Source organism: Micromys minutus, assembly GCF_963924665.1.
Source record: "Micromys minutus genome assembly, chromosome: 8".
Classification (NCBI taxonomy): Eukaryota; Metazoa; Chordata; class Mammalia; order Rodentia; family Muridae; genus Micromys; species Micromys minutus.
Window position 1 is genome coordinate 4,997,229 of NC_137977.1, and position 22,732 is coordinate 5,019,960.

General features: G+C 41.3%; 1 protein-coding gene across 1 annotated transcript in view; it reads right to left on the reverse strand.

Moving 5' to 3' along the window:
- The window catches only part of CDH2 (cadherin 2), a gene marked incomplete at both ends in the record, with an annotated part of 205,978 nt that overhangs the window by 170,022 nt on the left and 13,224 nt on the right, over window positions 1-22,732 (reverse strand). Inside the window, one exon of the mRNA XM_080919693.1 lies at window positions 2,472-2,583. Coding sequence (XP_080775819.1) covers window positions 2,472-2,583 — 112 coding nt within the window. The remainder of the gene's footprint in view (window positions 1-2,471; window positions 2,584-22,732) is intronic.

Consider the following 22,732-nt stretch of genomic DNA (forward strand, 5'->3'; position numbering starts at 1 on the left):
CCACGGTCCCCTTTAAAAATGCCATTCATGGAAAACCAAGAGACACACCAAGAATGATGTTGTCAAATATTGAGAATACAGAATTAAAAGGCCTGACTAGAACAAGGAAACGGATTCTAACTTGAAAACACACACGCAGGCTACAGGGTTGAGAAAGGAATGCTCTGCGACAGAGGTCAGACAACAAAATGAAAGTAAGATGAAGTTCAATGGCGGGAGCTCTCACATTAACCTTCACATGGTAGAACACCCCAATCAGCCAACAGCTTGGAAAGGGTCAAGGACTTTCAGGGACAATTCTTTTCTTGAGTCTTACAGACCATTAGCACACAGAAGAAGCAACCACCTTAATGGATTAGTAATGCCCTGTGTATAATGTAAATTGAATTACTGCAGTATCCAAACTAATGCATTTAATTATAGCATGGCATCTGGTTTCTGTGAATGGCACACCTTTGGATTATCAGCCTACTAACAACTCCAAAAACATATGCAACTTGCAAGCATTTAAGGTCAGATCTCTGACAGGAAAATAATTATCATGGAAAGACAAGACTAATGCTTCTCAGAAGTTTGAGTGAATTTCTTCCTTTACTGAAGTTACTACTTTCACAGTGGACATTTTAAAACAGAATGCCTTGAGCTTTCACATGGGGGTGCGTTCTTTAGTGTCTTCTAAGAAGGATAAAGAAACCAGTAATAGTACAGCCTGAGGAAGACAACATTCTACTATATATTTTTCTCTCAAGATGGATGGCTGGAATTGAAAGTCAAAAATACTTTGAATCTTTCAAAATTGCAACATCAGCAGGAATCACACGCATCTAGGTTATATTAAAAAGACATGAGAAAAAAGGAGAGCCCTATTTCTTGTGTTCTGAGCATTAATGGATAACTAGAAAATCAGCTCTCATGTTAAAAACTATTCAAAATGCCTAACTAATTAATTTTAAGTCAACGGTTTCCTGTGACAGTCTATGTGCCTATTTGTAATAAACAAACTAAAGGCTCTTTGAAAAAGGCATTACTCCCTTAAAAGCAATCACAGGAACACAATGAACTGCAACCTATTTCTCTAAAGTTTCTTTTTGCCTCGTGCAACTATTCAATACAGTTTGCACACTTGTGAAGTATTTTTGCACTATACGGGTTCTAGAACAGAACATAGCAATTTACAAATTTAAGGAACATGGAAAGTATGCAGGACTTCACGATTCTCCTTGAGGTAATGTAGGCACACTGTGACTTGAAGTAAGCCACCATCAACTAATCCACTGCCCACTAGATGAGGGAGCAATCCAGGGCTATGAGGCACTCTTACATGCCCTCATTAAAAAAAAAAAATGTAATGAGGCAGGGACAGAAGGATGCTTTGGAGAAAATTAAAAATCAACTTCAGAAAGACCACATAGGTGGGAGCAAATCATAACTTAAATAGAAATTAAAATAAAATGTAAGTTGCAGCAAAGAACTTCCCTAGCTAAGAGGCTATTTACATTTCAAAGTCCTCTGCCTCCAGGATTCTTAGGTATTAGAGCACCAAGTTTGTCACTGCTATGGAGACACTCAATTAAGGCTATGTGGCAGAGCTCTGTGCAAATTAATTAGCTGAGGTTAACAGATTTTCTAGATGCAGTTCTCTTAGACACCCTTAGAGATGCGCAGGATGTGCAGAAAAGGAAAATTTAAAGGTGACTTGCGGATCAATTCTTACTCTCACATTTCAATAGCACGTTTGCAATGGTAAGTGTGTTCACAGCACTGAACAGCTACTAGTCCAACGTTTACTTGTTTACCATTGGAACTAAAGGAAGGAGCTTTAAAGTTTATTTTTGGTGGGTTTTATTTCTCATTTTGATCTAGTCTTGTTGGCAACAGTTCTCATACAGTAACCAGCATGATCTTGATCATATTTACATAGAAAATGTGTCTATATTTGAGATTCACATATGCTCTATGTAGATGAGCTTTCTAGGACTTTCTATAAACAATGCTGTAATAAAAACGCAGATTCCATGTTCCCATCTGAGACCCTACTTGTTGAATTTGTTCACTATAATGTACTTGAATATTAAAATTGAGCATGTTTTGATCCAAGTTAATATATGTCAGATCTTTCCTGAAATTAAAAAGAAATCAGTTTTGACTCTTAAACTCAGATTTCTGATAAGTACTGTTTTTCAGTATACATAAAATGTATGCAGAAAAAAAAAGCAGAAAAAGCAACAGTATGAAGTTTCCTAGTATAAACTGGACAAGGAAGAAACGTGAAAACCTTCACAAGGCCAGGAGCCTTCCGACAATGTTCATAGGAAATACATAAGCTTCTCTTTAGTCCTATGATAAACTCTCTGGGGTCTCATTAGGGAGACTGTGAGTATCTCACACTCCCTCTGCCACAGAGAGGATTCAGAGAGATTCTGAAGCGTGCACACACACTATAAAGACGGATGTTTCTTTTAAGATACTACCATTGAGAAGAGGCTGTCCTTCGTGCACATCCTTCGGTAAGACTGCACTGTAAACATCTTCAGGAAATCCAGTCTTGCATAATGCAATTTCACCAGAAGCCTCCACAGACGCCTGCAACACAAGAGAAAAAAATGCAGAGATGATTGCTGCCTCCTTCCACTACGAAACAGTCCACTTGGCATCCAGCCCCATTTTTTATCAACTATCTTGTACAAGTGACCTCTGTTTCTGAAGGGTTATAATTAGAATGTAGAGGGCAAAGGGTTAATCTTTTTGATAATTGGAGCTGAAGGAACAAATCCCACTTGTCTATTCCTATAAATTCTACATAATACACATTCCAGTTTTTTTCTAAGGACTGACCATTTCCATTAAAATGGCCATTGTGAATGAAGTGGGCCAAGAGGGTGTGGAGCTAGGAGTCAGCCAAATAGTCTGGACCCCACACATCACCCATAGTAACTAGAAGGCTCATGGCAGGAGGTATACATTCAAGCATATACATTTTCATTTAGGTCTTCTTAAAGTTTGCTTCAACACGCTTTGTTGATGCAAAATGTTATAATAAAACTCATTGAAGGATAAATACTGCATGCTAAATCAAACCAAGCAGTATCAAGTATATAATTTTTAATTCAAAGAGTAGGGTTATATTCAAACTACAGATATCAATTCAATTAAGATTCTTTTTATACTTAAAGGAGTTATAAGTATTTTTTGAATCTTCATCTATCAATATACAGCTACTCATAGGTGTTTAAAACTCAGTCACCCCAAGAAGTGCTGAATTAGCCATTAACATTTGCACTACGACATTTGGATTCATTTGTCTAATCTCGCTATCCTTAGACCTTACATATTCTTACTAATTACAGGATGAAAGTTCAAACACATAAGGAGGAAGAATACACAAAGTTCATCAGCTGGCCAGTAGACAGAGTGTTAAGAACAGTCCTTGATAACACAGTGAATCCAAAAGAAAAGATCACTGGTCTCCACCCCCAATCCCAAAGAGACAGAACTCCAAACAGTGAGTGACTGGATGAGCAATACAATCTATTTTCTTTTTTTGATTTTATTTTTTTACAATCTATTTTCTTAATTAAAGGAAACCCTGAACTACACATATGAGTTTTGAAATAATGATGTTGCAAAAAAAAAAAAAAAAAAAAAAAAACCACACCTCATCTAATACCTAATCTGATCTTTTCATGTCTATGGAAATAAAAAAGAAGTACACAAATTTGCCTTTTACTCAATATTGCACAGTATTTAATCTCAATATATTATTGGAAGCAACTAGAGAGACGGCAGTTTAGCTTTCTGGTGGTAGATTTTGATTGTCATCCATACAAAATGTAGAGTCAACTAGGGGACCACTGTGGTACTTTTGGATGAGTCTGTGAGGACATTCACAAAGAGGATCAACTGAGTGGGAAGAGGTGGCCTGAGTGTAGGTGGCACCATACCTTGAGCTAGAGGAAACAGACAGCCAACTACACTCCGCTCTTCTTGTTGCTTCCTTTCTGCTATGAAGACCAGCCTCAGCCACAGAGGACACCCGAAGGACACTCTGTCCAAGTGTAAGGAGACCAAAAGCCACAGTCTTGGAAAGCCAGGGCCTAGATAATATTGCCTCCACAGGGCTGCTTCTGTCAGGTATTTTAGTCAAACAGGCAACAGAGAACCAGCACAGGATACATCACACTCACGGAAGGTTCAAGTAAAATATATGGGAAAAAGAGACCATAAAACCAGGGACAGAGGACCCAAGTGTTTTACCTAAGAGTGCCTGTAGAACCTGGGGGTACAATTTGACAAAGGCTGTAGAGGCTGACTATGGTACCCCTACACTGTACTATGTTACCAGAGAAGCTCTCCTCTGGGTGCCCAAGTAGATATCTATGCAGAGATGTTCACTGAATCATGGCTTTTTCAGGATTTATAGAGCACCCACCCATCCATCAACAGGAAAATGGACCAATACATTTTCCTACACTCAAAAAGAGAAATAAACAACAACGTTAAAATAGAAGAGCTGGTCAGTATTTTTCCACATAGGACACCTGTCAAAAGAACAACAACATAACAAACAAAAAGAATCAGTACCTTAAAGCCATACACAATGTGGGTAGAGAAAATGATATATCAAGCTCAAGACAAGCAATATTTCAAGTCAGTAAAAACACATTTGTGAGGTGTCCATGATTAAATCTGAAGGCTAAGCATATGGCAGTACGAGTCACTTTTAGAAATAAATAAATAATAAAAATGAGACTGGCGATTCCACTCATACAAAATCCCATCACAAAGGTAGTCAATGCTATAGATCCATACAACCAGGAGACTTTTAAGACAGATAAAACAGCAATAGCAGTCATCCCTAGGAAGGGAAGGCTAGAACATGCAACAGGAGAATCTGCGTACAGATGCCTTCAAATTTCTCCACAGTAACTCATGTCCTTTGTGAAGCAGGTGAAGCAGTAAAATAAGATGTAAAAGAGGCATGTGGGTACAGCCTGCATCAGTTCTAATATGTCCCCATGCTATCAATTTCATAATAAGACACAAAATTCAGAGCCAATTGAGATATAGGAAGAGAGGCCTCCCATGTGTGAGTTTGACATGCAAGATGTTGCAGTATTATACTCCTGTAGATCCCGAGTACATGCATCCTGAGACAGAAAGACACTTGGTAATAGGAAAGTTTAGCTCACCAATACAAATGAAGAGAATACTCCAGTATGAAACATTAAAGTGAGAGATGTGCCCTAAACCCTGTATCCCATGGCAACGTGAGAGATTAGCCTCTTCACCCCCAGCACAAACTTAAAACCAAGAGGAAGCTGTGACAGGTGCTTGTCAAGCAAGGGACGTGGGTCATGACAGAGATGGAGGGGTAACCACAAAGAAGAAAACTGTGAAAGACAAGGCAAGAACAGCCCCATTTCAGCCTGGATACTCTCTCTCTCTCTCTCTCTCTCTCTCTCTCTCTCTCTCTCTCTCTCTCTGTGTGTGTGTGTGTGTGTGTGTGTGTGTGTGTGTGTGTGTGTGTGTTTGCACTCGAATGTATGTGTGTGCACAGTTGAAGAGAGAAGCTCTCCATGATTGCTAAACTCTAGAGACTGGAAAAATGAGTACTGTGCTTCAGCTCGAAGATTCATGTGTTTACCTATTCAGAAGAACTGGCACCAATCATACCCTGGTCCAAACTACAGGAACAAGATCACAAGGCTCCTTCAAGGCCACCAGGGATAAGCTGGATGGTATTTTATGATTGTTTAGTTCCCTACACATCAAAGAAAAGGATTTCACTCTCCTGCCCCTTTTCTGGTCTCTGCATAAACAGTCTTCAGCTATGCCAGGGAGCCTGCCTGCCTCATCTGCCCATGAGAAGGACAGCTGCCCTCACTGCGCGTGACAGACAGCAGGGGAGCCCTGTGTTACTGCAAGGCTTTTACTTCCACTTCCAACAACTACTTAATTCTTCTGTCTTAATACCAAAAAAGGATCTGCAGAAAGCAAGCTGTTATTAATCCATGTAAATATTTTTATCACTGTATCTGTTTCAAGATGGACATGGTAGTACATGACTGTAATCTCAGGCCTTAGGATTGGGAGGTAGACATAGGAATGTTGGGAGTCAAAAGTCACCCTTAACTACATAGCAAATTTGAGGCTAGCTTGGGCTATATAACATATATTTATATATAATTGTATGCATGTATGTATGTATCTGTGACACACATCATTCACTCTCTTTTCAAAGTAACAAAATCAATACATTAAACAAACACTCAGCACTCAATTAACTATAATCTATTAAGAGTTTGTCTTTATCTAATTTCAAGTACTAGGTTAGTAAATTCCCTGTTTAACTACATTCTCCCAGATTCAGGCTGGGGTGGTATCAGGTCTGAGGTTTGCATAGACTAACTCATTGGCAAGAGAACCTACCCAGGCAAGGCACACCTACTCCCAAAATCTCTTGAATTAACAGAAACAGCTGTTGGATGTGTAAGGTTTTCGTAGTATAACCCACACTTAATGTTGGACTGTTCTACATGAATGTTTCTGCACCAGGAGTGTTTTTGTCCCATCGAACATCCAATAATGTCTCATATTTTAGGTTGTCACAGTTTGGAGGGGCAATGCTGGCTTCTAGAGATGGTGAAACCAGGTATGCTGACAAAGAGTGTCACACCAAAACAGGATTCACAATGATGTATTTAACTCAACTACCCCAAAAGCCAGAACTGTACGTTACATGACAACCCACAACAAAGGGGTGTCTACTTACCCTTCATACTCCCATGAATGAAGCCCACGGTCTCAGTTAGCCCATTAAAACTTTGTTGTGACACCTTCTTCACCCCATACCTGGATGAAACTCTGGCAATCAGATGCAAAGGAAGAAATTTCCCCTCAAGCTCACTGTGGACCTGAAGGAGATGTGAATTGCATATGTGTGTATAGTTCGTGGGGGAGCAAGCTGTTTTTCTACATAAGTCAAACAGCAAGCATTTGAGGTTTGCTGATCTGTTGCAAGTTCTCAGCTTTGCTGCTGAAACTCGGAAGCAGTCAGACCCTGGACGAATGAATGGGGAACACTACTGTAATCCCAATGAACCTTGATTTTCGATGAGTACATTGAACGATGGAGGAACTGTTTCTGACCATGCAAACACAAAAAAATTATCTGTTGCAGGTCCTTAGGATAACTTAAGGTTTGGACAACACTGGTTTCTTAGTTGATCATCCTTAAGACTCTGAGCTGGGAAGAATACCAGGATTTTACAGATGAGCAAACTGGTTCTCAGAGGAGGTGAAATCCCCAAGACCACACTTCCACACAGCAAAAGAAGCAGAGCTCTAACTCTGTTGTGCTTTTCTAATTACAAAAAACAAAATTGCCACCCTTTGGAAAAGCTGGTTCTGAGTGTTCATTTACCACTGGAAACAGAAAGAGGCTCAAGAGCTCAAAGCTCCTAAGTGGAGATGTGTTTGGCCCCAGGGTAATGAGATGAAGGCTAAGAGGAAGGGGTCCTGAGGTATCCCAAAGAGAAGCCTGTAGTAGCAAAGCAGAGAGGCCTGGCAGGGAACCATGGCAGGAGTTCACTGTCTGAGCTAAAATGAGACAGCAAGAAACTGCACATGCCTGGGGAATGACAATGAGGTGCCTGTGGTGCGACCTAAGAAGCAAGGCAGGAAGTCAAAAGTCCAAGCTGGGGAGTAAGACACGGTCCAATCATAGATGGCTGGGAGCCTGGGGCTGTCCCTATAGCCCGGAACGCACAAGCAAAGTGTATTCGATAGAGAATTCTCCAAACTGCTTCATGGGAAATGGGGGTGGGTGGGGAGCTGACTGCGGGAGAGACCTTTCAGCAGACAGACGTAAATCAAGACTGGGAATGAAAAAATGAACAAGTTCTATAGACACATAGTCAATTAACATCAACAGCCCTTAGTTCGAGCAGGGCTCACAGAGGGAAAAGGTAAAGTGATTTCTGTCCCAGCTGAGTGACTTTGAACATAGGTGCCACAAACTGGAAATGATAATCTCAAAATTATAATGCCAGGAAGAAAGTGCTAAAGAAGCAGAAAGAATGGGGTGATTAATCGAGCCATAGAAGTCAAAGAGGAATCCATAGCTCGAGTGACATTTAGGCCTTGCCTGTAAAGATGATTACAACTTTTCCAGGAGGAAGAAAAAAAAAAAAAAGAACAGTCCAGTCAAAAGATCACTGAAGAACAAAGTCCCCAGTAATGTGTGCTGAGCTTGTAGCCCACCACAACAGTATTGAAAGGCACAGCTTCCTGTACGACTAGTAGTTTTCCTGTGAGGTTGATTTAAGCCTCCGGGAGCAGTCTGTTTTTACATTTAGCCCTCCAAAATTGGATCTCAAGGAATTATTATTCCAGCTGGCTTTTGCACACCTCAGATTTATGCATCAAGAAAGTGTCAGGAGACTCTCCCATGTCTTTATAAAGATGCTTCTTAGATGCCGGAGACAGACCATGGCCAGATGTCCAGGTATAGCTCTTCCTAGCTGACTCAGGCTTATGAGCCACATTCTTGAGGACGGTACCCACATTTGAGTCGTGAATGCTGAATGTTTACTGTATGTAATTTCAATATACCAGAATGCCTGACTGTGTTTTACCAGCAGTTGCTACCACTGTGAGACCCCCCCCCCCAAGAACATCCTAATTCCTCCTGTGAAAAGAGAGTACTAAAGATAGCAGCCACTCTCAGGACAGGTGTGAGGACGAGCTGTTAGGGTAGAATTAGCACCGCTAACACACCATGCCTCTGACTCATGGGTTATCTGCTCTACAGCCCAGTGGTTCCCAAGCTGGTTCAGCCTGGCACACCATCTGGCACCTTTGTTTAAATACAGATTCTTGTAACCCAAGACTCACTACCACAGAATCGCAAAGAATGTGAGTAGGTATGTAACAAGCAGCTGTTTTCACAATCATCTCTCAACTTAGTATATCTTTTGGTTCTGATCTTCAAGGGTAATAAGTTAGCAGCAAGAAAAGAGGATAAAGAAATGATTACTTTTATGTTCTTATTTCTATTGCTTTTAAAATTGTATGTATGTGTGCATGCACACGCTTATGCCTACACTACATGACTGATTCTGAATGTGACAGAAAGATGGGGAATGGTTTGTTCATCACTCTTCTTATTTCTGAAACATGGTCTCTCAATTAACCTGTAGCTAGGCTGGCAGCCAGCAAGCCCCATCCATCCTTCCTCTCTGGCCCCAACAGTTATGGGGTTATAGTCCAGAATACAGGCATACCAGGCTTTTCACATGAAAATCTAGAATCTTAACTCAGGTCCTCATGTTTTTAAAGCAAATATTTGTATCCACTGAACTATCCTCCAGCACCTAGTCTATTCACCATACTGTTCTATCACTGCAAAAAGGTCACCATGACAGAGAGAGAGAGAGAGAGAGAGAGAGAGAGAGAGAGAGAGAGAGAGAGAGAGAGAGAGAGAGAGAGAGAGACAAAGCATGGCATGGACTCCTGAAACTACAAAAGCCCAACTCTTATGCCACACTTTCTCCAACAAGGCCACACTACCTCCTCCTTGTGATCAAACATTTCTACTCTCTGAGGACCAAATATTGAAATATATTAGCATCTGAGGGCCAGTCTCATCTAAACCACCACAACACTTATCTCTAAGTTTTAAAATGCAATTGTGAAAAGCATTTTTTCTTTTGTTTTTGAGATAGTGTCTCACTAAATAGCCACAGCTGGCCTCGAACTCACAATGTAGACAAGGCTGATACTAAAATCAGAAATCTGCCTGGAGTAAAGGGGTGGACCACCATCCCTGGCCTGACATTCTCCAAGAACAGAATACAGAAAATACCACGTAGGGTAAAAACAGCCTTGATTGTCTACAACAGCAAACAGTCAATAATCATTCCTAGGGCAGAACACCAGCATTTCTGTTATTTGGTTTAAAAACAACACCTCGTCGGTTCTGTTGATTTGCTATTCATAGAGACATCGCCCCATCCCCAGCCCTCTTATCACTCTCTTCTGCACCACTGATCGAAAATGACAAGCAGTTGGCCAGTCCTCAGACATTCGGACAAGATCCACGCAGGCCGCATGATCTGAGCTCACTCAAGCAGCTCGGCACTCTCCCACGATCAGCTAACCTATCTTGAGTCTCAATTTCCTCTTACAAGTCTCTGCTCTCCTCTTCTTGGCTGGAGATTGACCTCCATGTCTACATGGACAGAAATGGAACAGGAGTTGAGGAGTTTAGCTGGCCTCTCACCATTAGTCTCTCTCTCTTGATTCTGAACTCGCCGTACCTAGCTAGGCTCTTTGACTTTGTTAAATTTCCCACTGTCTCTATACCATGTGCTTTGAAACCTGAACCTATTTAAGTTTCTGCTCTTGAATCAGTTTTTACTCTCCCCTCGCAGGTGGGCCTGCTTTCCAATTTTCTCCATTCTTGAACCTAAGCTTTTAAATATTCTGTACATAGACGGTGAACTGATTCTCCAGCTACCCCATCTCTCTTATTCTCAATTATTTATGATGATTCTTAAAAGTTTCACATGTGAAAGGAGGCCCGCACCTTGAAGACTCATTGCATTTTCTAACTAAAACAAGACCAGCCTGTGTTGTCATAAGCCCTTAATCAACAGGGGATTTCTCCTCATGTTTTCTTTTTACCCTTCAGATTGCTGTGATAATAATCCATTCAGAAGACTATGGAAATTACCATATGCAGATGTGCTGACTCTTTCTTAAAACATGTCTTCCCCTACTCTTTACAGAATGAACAGCAGTCATGTGTAGGGTACGAAGAAGCAGGACCTTATCAAATGTACAAAGGCTCAATCCAGCCCCTACCTTTCGCTTTCCCAATGTTTAATTATACAGGCTCATCTATGATTCAGCTTTCTCTTTTGCAATAGTGATGATGATGATGATGGTGGTGGTGGTGGTAGTAATATGATAGTAACAAAACTTTTGGACCTTATAAAACTAGGAAGAAGCAACAAAAAGCTTAAAGATAATCATATATTCACTCCAAAGCTAAGGTTAACAGAAGCTATGATGTTACTGTTTCTTGTATTGTGAAGATTTGGTCTCTTTGTTCTAAGATGTATGTTCTATACAGTGGGTCTGCATTTTGTCTTGCTGCTGGGTGTCGGGATGTACTCGGGGAGGCTAAATAGAGGCACTAGGCTACTTGTGGATGTTGGTTTTGTGCTGACACATGGATTAGGGAAAGTGAAACACAGCCTAAGGTGGGGCCCCAGCCCATTTTTCTCCAGGTAAGAAATTGCACAGGCTTGGTCGCTGGGAACCACGAGGAACTGATGATTCAAGTTGGATGGTAGGGAGTGTCACATGCCTTTGATGAGCCCAGGACGGGGAATCAGGCTTAGCTCAGGGTGAAGAGAGGCTTTCTGTGAGGCATTTTGGAGGAGTCTTAAGCATTGCTCTGTATGAAGAAGGCTCACCCCGTGGTGGTCCTTGAGAAAGGACACAGTTCAAACTGTTTATCCATGGTGGAAAGTGGATGCATACAATATACGCAGTGTGGATCAGGATCCTTTTACAGGGAGGGATGTCTAGAAAGGGAGGCTTACTGGCTACACCCTCTGTGCCAGCCCACCTAGACACCTCATTAGCATGGAGAACTCTGGGCTCTATGCTGAGCGACCAGTTGACATTGTCCTCTTAGTGGGGTGTCGTGATCATTTGCTTCAGGACAGGAATGTGGTAAGGAGCAGATTCAAATGCCCATTGTTATCAATTATGAGAATTGCTGGGGTTCCTCAATCTGCTCACCCTTACCAGATTTCCTCAGTGACATGGCTCCTCTTGCCCCACATTGTATAACATGTCGATTATTTGAGACATAGTTTTTATTTTATTAAAAACAGATTTTCTCATACAGTGTATCCTCATTACAGTTCACCCTCCCTCTACCCCTCTCATTTCCTCCCCACCTCTCTTGTCCTCTGGAACCACTCTTTTTGTCCCATTAGAGAAGAACGGGCTTCTAAGAAATAACAACTAACCATAACAAAATAAAATATAATATAATTAAGATAAAGCAAAATCGATCATATCAAAATTGAACATGACATCCCGACTGTAGGAAAAGTCCCAAGAGCAGGCACAAGAGTCAGAGAGTCACTCATTCTCACAGTCAGGGGTCCCAAAAATACTAAACTAATAGCTAGAATATAAATGCAGAGGAGCTGATATAACCCATGAAGGCCCTGGGCTTGCTGCTTCAGTCTCGATGAGCTCATGTGTGCCTTCCTTGGTTGATTCAGAGGGCCTATTCTCCCTCCCATTGGCTCTTGTAATCTTTCTGCCTGCTCTTCCTTGGATTCCCTGAGTTCTGGGGAAGGGATTTGATGGAGACCTCCCTTTTAGACTCTCCCCATAATGTCTGGCTGTGGGTCCCAGCATCTGTTCCCATCTGCTGCCAGAGGAAACCTCTCTCATGATGACTAGATGAGGCACCCGTCTACAAAATATAGCAGAATATCATTAGGAATCATCTTCTTGATTTTTTTTTTTTAACCAGTAGTATTTGATTTTATCCTACAACTCTGGGTTTTCTAGTCTCTGGTTCTTGGTTATCCAAAATGTGTCGGGTAGGGACAGTAACAAACTAGTGCCAAATTTGACTTAAGTTCCACTCTATGAGAAGAAACTCCTACTACCATTGCCCTTACATAGTTTGCAGACAAGACAGATTGTAGGTCAATGGTTTTGCAGCTGGGTTGATGTCCATTTTTCCTTGTGGTAGCCTGCAGAGACTCCCTGCACTAAGAAAGAGGCTAAAGCATAGGACTGAAGGCTCAATGTAGGCCCCTGCCTTACTTCTCTATATTCAATGAGTTGTGTGAGTGTTGTCATCAACAGCGGAGCCCACTGTCAGTTTGTATAGAGCAGCCCTTTGTCTTTGCAACAGTCTAGATTGTTCAGGGGATTTTGTTGGGACTCCCTTGGCCCACAGTTCAATTGAATGGAACCCAGCTCTGCCAATTAAATGTCTTATCTGACTACAAGAGATAGGCAATCGAGACTTTGAGACATACTTTAAAAGCAAATAGTAGAGGTTTTGGGATGGGTTCAGTAGGTACAGCATAGGTTTATTCTACACAATGCAGTGGGTTCCATCCCCCCTCCCAGCAACAAAAGAAAATAAAACTTAGAAAGTAGAAAGACTGTAAAAACATAAAGGGGACTAAAACCAGGAATGAATTCACAAAGGAGGAAGAAGAAACGGAGAGGCATTTCTTTTGCAGTATGTGCTTTGAGGGTTATAAAGTATGAGGAATATAACTACGGTAATATTTTCAGCATACACCTCCCAAATTATGTAAGCAAATCTAAGCAATTAATGAAGGCAGGACTGAGGTGGCTAGATAGATGCAGAAGAGAATAATGGAACTGTTTAAAGACAAATTCTGGACGACTGAATTTTGACATTTGTTAATAGAACTTATCATAATATAAATGTATTTGCCAAATTTCTAATGTTCCATGGGCTTTCATCCATGGTGCTGGGAGCTATGCTAGGATCATGCTTGGGGAAGGACGACTGCTGCTATTTATATTTTCTGTGTCAGCAATGACACCGAACTGTTCTTAAGGAAGAATCCAGCATTTTAGACAGGCTCCTTGTGTGTATGTGTTAACATACATGTTGATGAACTTGCATGTATAAGGGTATACATGCACATGTAGGTTATAAGTTAACTCAAGTGCTGTTCTTCAGTACACTGCCTACCTTGCTTTTTGAAGCTGTCTCTTCTGTAGTACCAGGCTGGCATATATGACAAGGTTGGCCGGCCAGCAGGCTTGGGAATCCTCCCATCTCTACCTCTCAGCACTAGGAATACAAGTATGTACCACTTCACTGAGACTCTTATGAGGATTCCAGGAATCAAACTTGGTTTCTCATACTTATGCATCAAGTACCTTACAGGTTGCATTACAGTCCTGAAAATCTTACCCCATTCTTTATTCTTTCTTTCCCTTTATCATGTTCTTGAGCAGCTCAGAGCTATGGCCCCCTTTCCCATCTTCTAACCTCCTCCACTGCTATCACTGTGTCTCCGAAAATCTCTAGTACTGTTTATTCTTCTGATGACATTTTTTTCATCACAAAAGGATAATATAGAACCAAATAGCAACTTTATTGTTACAAGAAGCAGCAGACCTTATAGAAAATGAACTACTAACCACAAGTCAGCCTAACCATACACTAGCTTGGAGAGAATTCCAAGTCTAGTGTACCAGAATATGCTATTAAAATATCATCATCCCAGGGTGTGACCTTGTCATAGCTTGGAACAAGATACAGACAACACCACCAGGCATTGTTCAAGTGGATCTGTGCAACCCCAGACTGACTCTGTCCACATGGAAAAACTATCCACTGGTTGCTAGTCTGGAGCTTAACGTAAGTGTACTGCATGGTTAATAGGATGGGTAACAACAATTTACCTAGAGATTTAGCTGGCTTCTGCAAAAGTTAAACACAACCAGCAGGTGATGGCCCAGGCTGCTATCTATATAATTATGCTGCCATTAAGAATTTCGGAAGTGCCAAAGGCAATTCCAGAAGAGATGGTCAATCCCAGCTTAGATTGATTTTGCCCTATCAACTCATTATGCTCGCCAGAGACAGCAACATGCTTATATATAATATTTAAAATGTCAAACAGGATAGTGCTTGGCATTAGACTGAATTTATAATCAACTTGGGAATTCATTCAACTAAATACCCTGAATATCAATGAAGGCCAATATCTACTCAGTGCTTACCATGAAGGCCAGGAAGTGGGCTAATGTGTCTTATAAGCCTGAACCCTTAACTACAACCACAAAACAATGCTATAGGGTAGATGTTGGCAGTAAGGTACTTTTTCAAGCATGGCTGAGAGGTTGCTTCCTCTGAAGTTCATCTCGTTAGCCTAGGGATGTTAATCACAGCAACACCAAATGGTTTGGGATCACTTTTCACAATTTTCCACCATTCCCCTCCCCCACAGTATCCAGGAGCTACTCTGTGACAAACCCTGAAAGACAACCAACCTAACAGGCTCAGGACTAGAAACAGCTCAGCAGTTAAGAGCTTTTACTACTCTTCTAAAAGACCTAAACTTGATTTCTAAAGCAGACATGGTACGTCACAAACATGTATAACTAGATTCACAGGATCCTATGCTGTCTTATGACCACCACAGGCAGGCATATGATGCATGGATATACATCCACTATTCATTCACATAAAATAAAGCATTCCTACACATAAAATAAATAAATAAGTAAATCTTTAAAAACCACTTGAAACCCTTATAAACTAAGACTGAGAAACATGCCTACTCCCATAATTAACATTTCCACAAATTCAGTGCTCATTCTGACGTGTGGTATAACAGAGGGAGGGCTTGTTCTAATAAAGGATGATGTTCCCGTGTGATATGGAAAACAGAGGGCATGTGAAATAAGGTACAGTTCTCACACGGGGTATACCAGATACACAATGATAAAATTGCTTATTTGCTTCAATTTACTGTGAAAAAAAATACAGAAAGTCTATCCTAAAGTTTTTTAATGTATCTTTCAAAATCAAATCCCTATTTCTTTCCAAATATTTGTGTGATGAGAAAAGGGTAAACAGAAATTACTCTAGTCCTACTATGACTTCCATGATGTCCAGTGGTGATGCTGATGACAGGGAGCCGACAGGTGGCTTTCTCTACCCCTTGCTGCTCTGTGCTCTCCAGAGCCCCCGCTCCTCAGTGCAGTTCCCCAAACCTGCACCATTTTAAAGTGGCTGCAGATATTTTACACTCCCAGCAACTCTGATTTCATCTGAATAGGAGAGCCACGGTGGTGATTTATCTAATTCTACATTCTTGATAAGATAAACACAATCTAGTTACAACATTATTCTTGAGTGAAAATAACATTGAAGGCATAGCTTCCAGAAGCAAGCAGCAGCTAAAGGAGGAGACCTTCAGTAAATGCAGAATGCAAAGCCTTCTCTTGCTTGGTCCAGAAGCAGCATCCTTTCCAGAGTCTAACCTATCCTGCTAGAAAGAGGTGGATGCAAGGGTCCACATGCAGAAATGCTGCCCAGATAGATTCTCAGTTCCAGTTTCAACTCAATAGTCAAGAATGAGCTTCCGCCCATGGGTGTCAGAAAGGAGGTCAGTCTGGCATTGGGGCAGTTTCAGTGTGAGGACTGTGGGTGAGGGACAGGGGTGGGTTTGCTGTTTTCATGGAAACTCTAAAATCTCTCTCTCAGCTCTGCTGGAGCCACCAATCAGTTGGCCCTGAGTGATAATTTCAAAGCAAGCCCTGGAAGAGACATTGAGGACTCTCTGAAGTCCTTCCCAGAGATCTGCAGAAGCCAAAGTACTTTCATCTTGCCTCAGCCTCACTTGCCATTTTCACTCTCAACGTCTCATCAGAGCTAGGTGAGATTTCAGAGGCCGCATGTCACCATCAATGTGAAGCCCATAGGAGCAAACGACAGACCCACGTAAGCCAGACATTAAAGCAATGAGCACCACAGAGAGGCTCCCTTTTACTCTTCCCACATCCCTTCCTTTTAGATTCTGATTTGGAAAATAAAGGCAACATTTCCAACATACTATTACTTGTGGATCATGGACAATAAGCTGACTATTTTAATGGATTAATAAGTACCATGCAGTTTTCTCAGGTTAGTTTCTCAAAAGTAAACACTGGAGTATATTGCCCACATTGTAAATGCTCACTGGAGTACACAGTGATCTTTTAACTGACACAGAGTGCTGAAACTAAACACTGTGTGCACCGATGCTCCGGGGACAAGGGGGGGGGGGATGAACTGGCATTGCCTGAAGGCTGCATATGCAAGAACAATCTGAGCAGCTGGTGCCCAACCTGTCTTCCTCTGCTCCCACCTGGGAGTCACTAGCCCTCAGAAAACAAGAGGAGTGATCTCCTTTTCCATGCTGGGAGATCACAGGTTCCCTGCAGCATTAAGAACTGGAGCACATGGGATTTCATGATTCAGTTCAAACACAGAAGGCAAGGCCAGGGGTCAGGGTCATGCCCTCTGACCCTGCACTTATGGAACCCCTGCTGATGTTTTCCAGTCTTGCCAACTGATTCCTCAGGCTTCAGGTTTACACAGCACTTGGTTCAGAATCCAGCAGAGAGTAGAGGTCCTATTTATTGGGCAACTTCAAAGACCTGAAAATTTGGGGAACTACACTGGGACACTGACCATAGAAAGAAAGAAAAAGAAAGGAAGGAAGGAAGGAAGGAAGGAGAAAGAAAAGAAAGGAAAGGAATAAAAGAAAAGAAAAGGATAGAAAAGAAAAGAAAAGAACCAACTGTTGGGATAAAATATTCATGAGAGACCTGGCCTTCTGGCTCAGTAAAAAGGCCATTTTTCAAATCCTGCACACATTTAAACTTGGTGGTATGTAAATTAGATTATGCAGTGGCTGGGTTTTATACTTGGGCAGGTGGCTTTCAAGATGAAGAAGCATTAATTCATAAACCACATGGTCCTTTGATCTTGTATGTGACCACAACTTGGTCCATCAAAGTGGTTGAGAGAGATGGAGGCCTACAGCAAACACAGTGGGCCTCAGCTGTGGCAGCAGGCCAGGGGGCTCACAAAGGGACCAGGATGCAGTGACTAGACAATGCTACACACTTGGGCAAATGCTGCTACAGTTCAGCCTTGGTAACGATCTGAGATAGTGTGGGATTTCCAGAGGTTCCCATGGGGGGGGGGGCAGAGACACAGAGACAGACAGAGACAATATTTCAATATCTCTACCTAAAGACTAGCAAGGAGTACAGTATTTGCTATTTTTAACTGACAATGACCGCAAGAGTCCTAGCAAGGATCTCACTTTAAATTATTCATGACAGCCCACTGAAAGCTGCACAGAATTGGCTGTCTTTGCCTCAAATTCCTCTCCGCATTCAGGGTCATGGAGGGCAGGCACAACCTGGATTCCAAGGGCTTGGCAAAAAGCCAAGGGTCTGCCCCAAGCCCCAACCTATGATCAGGATGACCATTACAAAGGAACAAGAAATCTACCCTTGCACGTAGGTTGCTTTAGCCAAAGAAAACACAATTAGTGCCACAGCTGGGGAAGGGGACCTTTGTGGCAGGAAGCAAAGATGTGATCCCTGGGTAGCCTGTTCACTCCCAGGCTGAGCCAGAGACTGGTGACAGTGCTAGGGGCCCCAATCCAGGAACCCAAAGGGAATCCATCTGACTGTACTGGCTATGTAGTTAAGCTCCATTGGGAAAGGTTTCATTGGGAGGTTAAGTTCAGCAACTATGCCACACTACGGGGAGGCGAATGGGTCACCCACACATACAAGGTACTTCTTCAGAACATTGACCTTTGATATTCAAGTACCTTCACCAATGGTTCTGAATTATCCAGAGGCCCCTCACTTTATACTGACTGGTCTTTCTTTCTTATCTAGTATGTTCTATGGTGGAGAGTCTTTATTTCCACCTGTGAACTCTTTAGTTCAAGGGATATGGAGTACGGATCAGAAGTTCAGAGCCTCACATTCATAAAGGAAAACCAAAACTGAACCTTCTTCCCAGCCCAAGCTCAGGCATCCGCAGACATCACAAATTTACTGTTGTGGCCTTTGAAATACAAAGACTGGCTCTAGGGAACAGCTCTGCCTGGCCTAAGTCCTCCAAGATCATGGCTTCGTCTGCTTTCTATAGCCTGCTAAGGTGGTTACATCAATCATCCCACACACCCCACTTGGGACTCTAAGATGTGAAACCATAGACCTGCGGAGACTTAATGGAGCTGGGGGAAAGAGCCAACTGACTGATGCCTATTTCCTCTAAGGCGGAACACACACTGGAAGGTTACAAACATGTGCTCCATGGCCAATATATAATCTGCAACCATTTGCTTAGAACCTGTATTTCCTACTTGCATGGAGTGGAGCTTTGCCAGCAATAACATTTGTGGGCTCTCTGTACATCTCTGGCAAGTTTGGATTAATTAACTGGACACACAAATTCCAGATCCCAATCAGCTCTTTTCTGTGAGGAGCAGCCTATAGCTAATCAGAGCCAATACCATTATCCTGCTGGACTTATAGGGTAAATCACCCACTGAGCAGGTCACCCTGTCAAAGATGGAACCAGATGAATAACTAATTAGAACCATTTAAGACACCTTTCCCAACCCAGTTTTTATCAGTAATAAAAATTGTATCTTGTTTCTTCAACTGATGATTCTTTTGTCTTATTTGGCTTTAGACCGATGAAGAAAAACTATTTTAGGTCCTCCCCAGGACAACAGAATTACCTACACACTTGCAATCCTGCCAAATGCTCAAAGATCAAGGGTAAACATATACAGCTCCATGTTTTGGCTGAGGGTGTAATGCAGTGTAGAGAAAGGAGAGGTCAGTCCCAGCACTGTCAGATGGGTGAGGGTGGAATCAGACCAAATAAAATCATTATTCCCCAGTCCACATCAGTCACATGGTCAGTCACATGGTCAGTCACATGTTGGTGTGAGGCCGAACAGTTGAGACCAGACAGTCAGGACTGGGTAATGTTTGGGAGGAACCAAGTACTAGGAACAGAAATTCCCACCTCACCCCCTCCCCAGGCTACTGTGGGAATTCAGTTTGAACCCAAGATAGTGTATCAGGAAAATCAAAACAACAAACCAACAATTTGCAAAAAATATCATCCAACCACCTTACCCAAAACTAACATTTTAGAAATCACCAAGAATGACTTGATTAGTGGCAAATATCTAATTCAAAAGTCACCTGTCCCATGTCAGCCTTGGTCTTTTAGGTCTTTCCATTTAAAAAGCGAAAATCTGCTTTGAAAACGAAATCCCTTAAGTCCCCATTTGAAAGTTCAAATCCCCCTCCAGGTGGTAAGTCTCCAGAGTCCACAAGAGTCTTACTTACCTCTATCCCACTTGTGTGGGTGTGCTGTCTTATGTACTGAGAACTCCTGAAGCGGTTACCTAGGAGCCACAACTCCATCCAAGCCCCTGAGCCTCTGGGAGCAACAGTTAAGCCAGGCTCTGTCTGAAACTGGTAAGGTAGGTGCAGAAAATACATACTGGTTTCGGGGATGATACAAGGGCTGCATGAAACAATGCAGGTAAAGGCCTTCACCCCACACAGTAAGTACTCGGTAAATATTATATTAAATCAGTGACTCCACTTCCAAAAGATAGCCAAGTACATTTTCTTACGAACCTTAGGTGAGCCAAGGCCTAATGACAGGGAGATTTTGAACTTCAACCCTCATTGCAAACACTCTCAAACTCAACTATATCAAACACTGAAAAATAAAAATGAAAATAAGAAAAATAGTTGCTAATACCCAAACTATCATATTTTTAGAAGTTAAAATTGGACTTTTAAAAAAATGGCAGAAATGTGTATATTGCTTGGTGAACCCATCTGGAAATTCTTGCATTAGCTGGTAAAATTCCTAGACATACAAATTCTCAAGATCTGCTGAGGACTTACTGAGTCCGGAGCTTGCGATGGGGTTTGTTTCTAGTAAGCTATCCAGTGATTCTCAGGTAAGCTAACATTTGGAAAACACAGTCCTGGGGTCTCTTTGGCATTCATGCCCAGGTGATATGGATAAAAGTATTGACAGGGGTAAAAATTAGAAGCATTACACTCAGGTCCATGAACCACAAACCAAATAAGTAAATTGTACCATATTCATAGCATGCAATGATCTGCATTGATGAAAATAAACAAATTATAGCTACAAAAGTCAACGGGACGAATCTCACTAACATAATAAGCAGAAAATGAAATTACAAATGAAAGTACAGTGCAAAGACATGTGCATAGCATAGTACATATATCTATACCTAGATAGATAGATAGACACATAGATAGATAGATAGGTAGATAGATAGATAGATAGATAGATAGATAGATAGATAGATAGATAGATAAAACAATGTACATAATATATAAAAGCTACATCTCCAGGTTTAAGGAATGAATTATAGAGGATGTAGTTATAAGGGAAAGCAAGAAATAAATATTAGAAACATACAGACGAGTTTTATATTTGGAGGAAAGGAAGGGATGGGTTCAGATTTCTGAGGAATAATGAAGCTATTCTTCCTAAGCCTGGCTAGTAGTTGTACTAAAATATTTATATGCTTTATTTTTAAAGTAAGGCTAGCAAGATAGCTCAGCAGAAAGAGACACTTGCTACCAAGTTTAAGTTCTTCTGTTAGATCACCTGAACTCCCCTGGTGAAAGAGAAGCTACTCTCCCAAGTGGTCCTCTGACTTCTAACATGCATGTTTTAGAAGCCAGCACAGCCACACCCCCACACAAATAAAGAAGGTATAAAATATAAATGTACTGCTTATATACTCTCCCTTTTACCATATCTTCTAGAAGACTTTTAGAAAAGATGATCTTCAAATGAATTAAAAATTAGGTGTCAATGTTTTTTAAATTTTTTTCTTGAGTGCCATATATATCAAACTCAGGAATTCAAACTGCGACATCAGGCTGCCTGCATAAGATTCAATCCCCTTCACATAGGAAAAGAAACACTGACACCATCATACACTGGTGTTGTAATATACAGTAAGTGTATATCTTTGAGAATTCAATGAATCAATCTAGTATTATAATAATATTTGCCTACGTGGGACATATCAACTACTGGAAAATAATAAGCTATAATTATGACATAACACTTAAATGCAAAGCAAGATTCTCTGTAGGTAACTGCCAATGGATGATGGGCAGATAATGAGAACAATGTGTCTTCCTCTTTTCAGGAACAGTGCTGACATCAACAAACACCACTTTATGATGTTCAGCTGTCTCCCTACTGTGTTCTCATGTTAGAAGTATTCAAGAGCTGAGTAGGTCTCAATATAAACCTGCACATGCATATACAGCTATGTGTATGTATCCATTACAGGTCATTTAAACAGTAAATGGGAGAAGGAAGAAACTGTCAAAGAGTGCAGAATGGCTCCTGTCTGACCAGATGTGGTGTCCAAGTCAATCCCGTGAAACTCATACTCTGTCCTCATTCCTCCTCTACTGATAATGATGGTGGAAGTCTGTCAGCCTATACGCTGAATGAAAAGATGATTAAGCGGTATATACCTTTCCACTTTGGTTTCCAAGCATGGTCTTAGGAGAGCTGATGCGAGGCTACCCATACACTGTCACGAACTAACCAGCTGTAATGCTGAACACTCAATGAAGCCATGTACAGACTAAATGTTCAAACTTACTCAAATCGTTACATTTTCTCTTGACTAATTTTGTTGGCATAACATAACGATGTTGTTATAATTATATAAAATGTTGTAATTTTGTGACTAGGTCACAGAATTTTCAGCCAAGGATCTAAAATTGTACTCACTACATGAGGGCACTTTCTTTATACACACGTGTTCTTGATAGCAACCTGATGATAAATAGGATTCATTATCTTCACTTTACACATGACACAGCGACAAACCACTCTAGACAGGGTGTCAGAGCCAGGGCACTCATGCAGACTGACCAGAAACTCCACACTGGCAAATATTTTATTTGCTCCTTTGCTGACTATTCTGTCAGTTTTATACATGTATATAATCCATTTTATTCCTTTTTACCTCTCAATTCTTCCTATCACCCTTCTTTTCACTCTGCAACTTTTCTT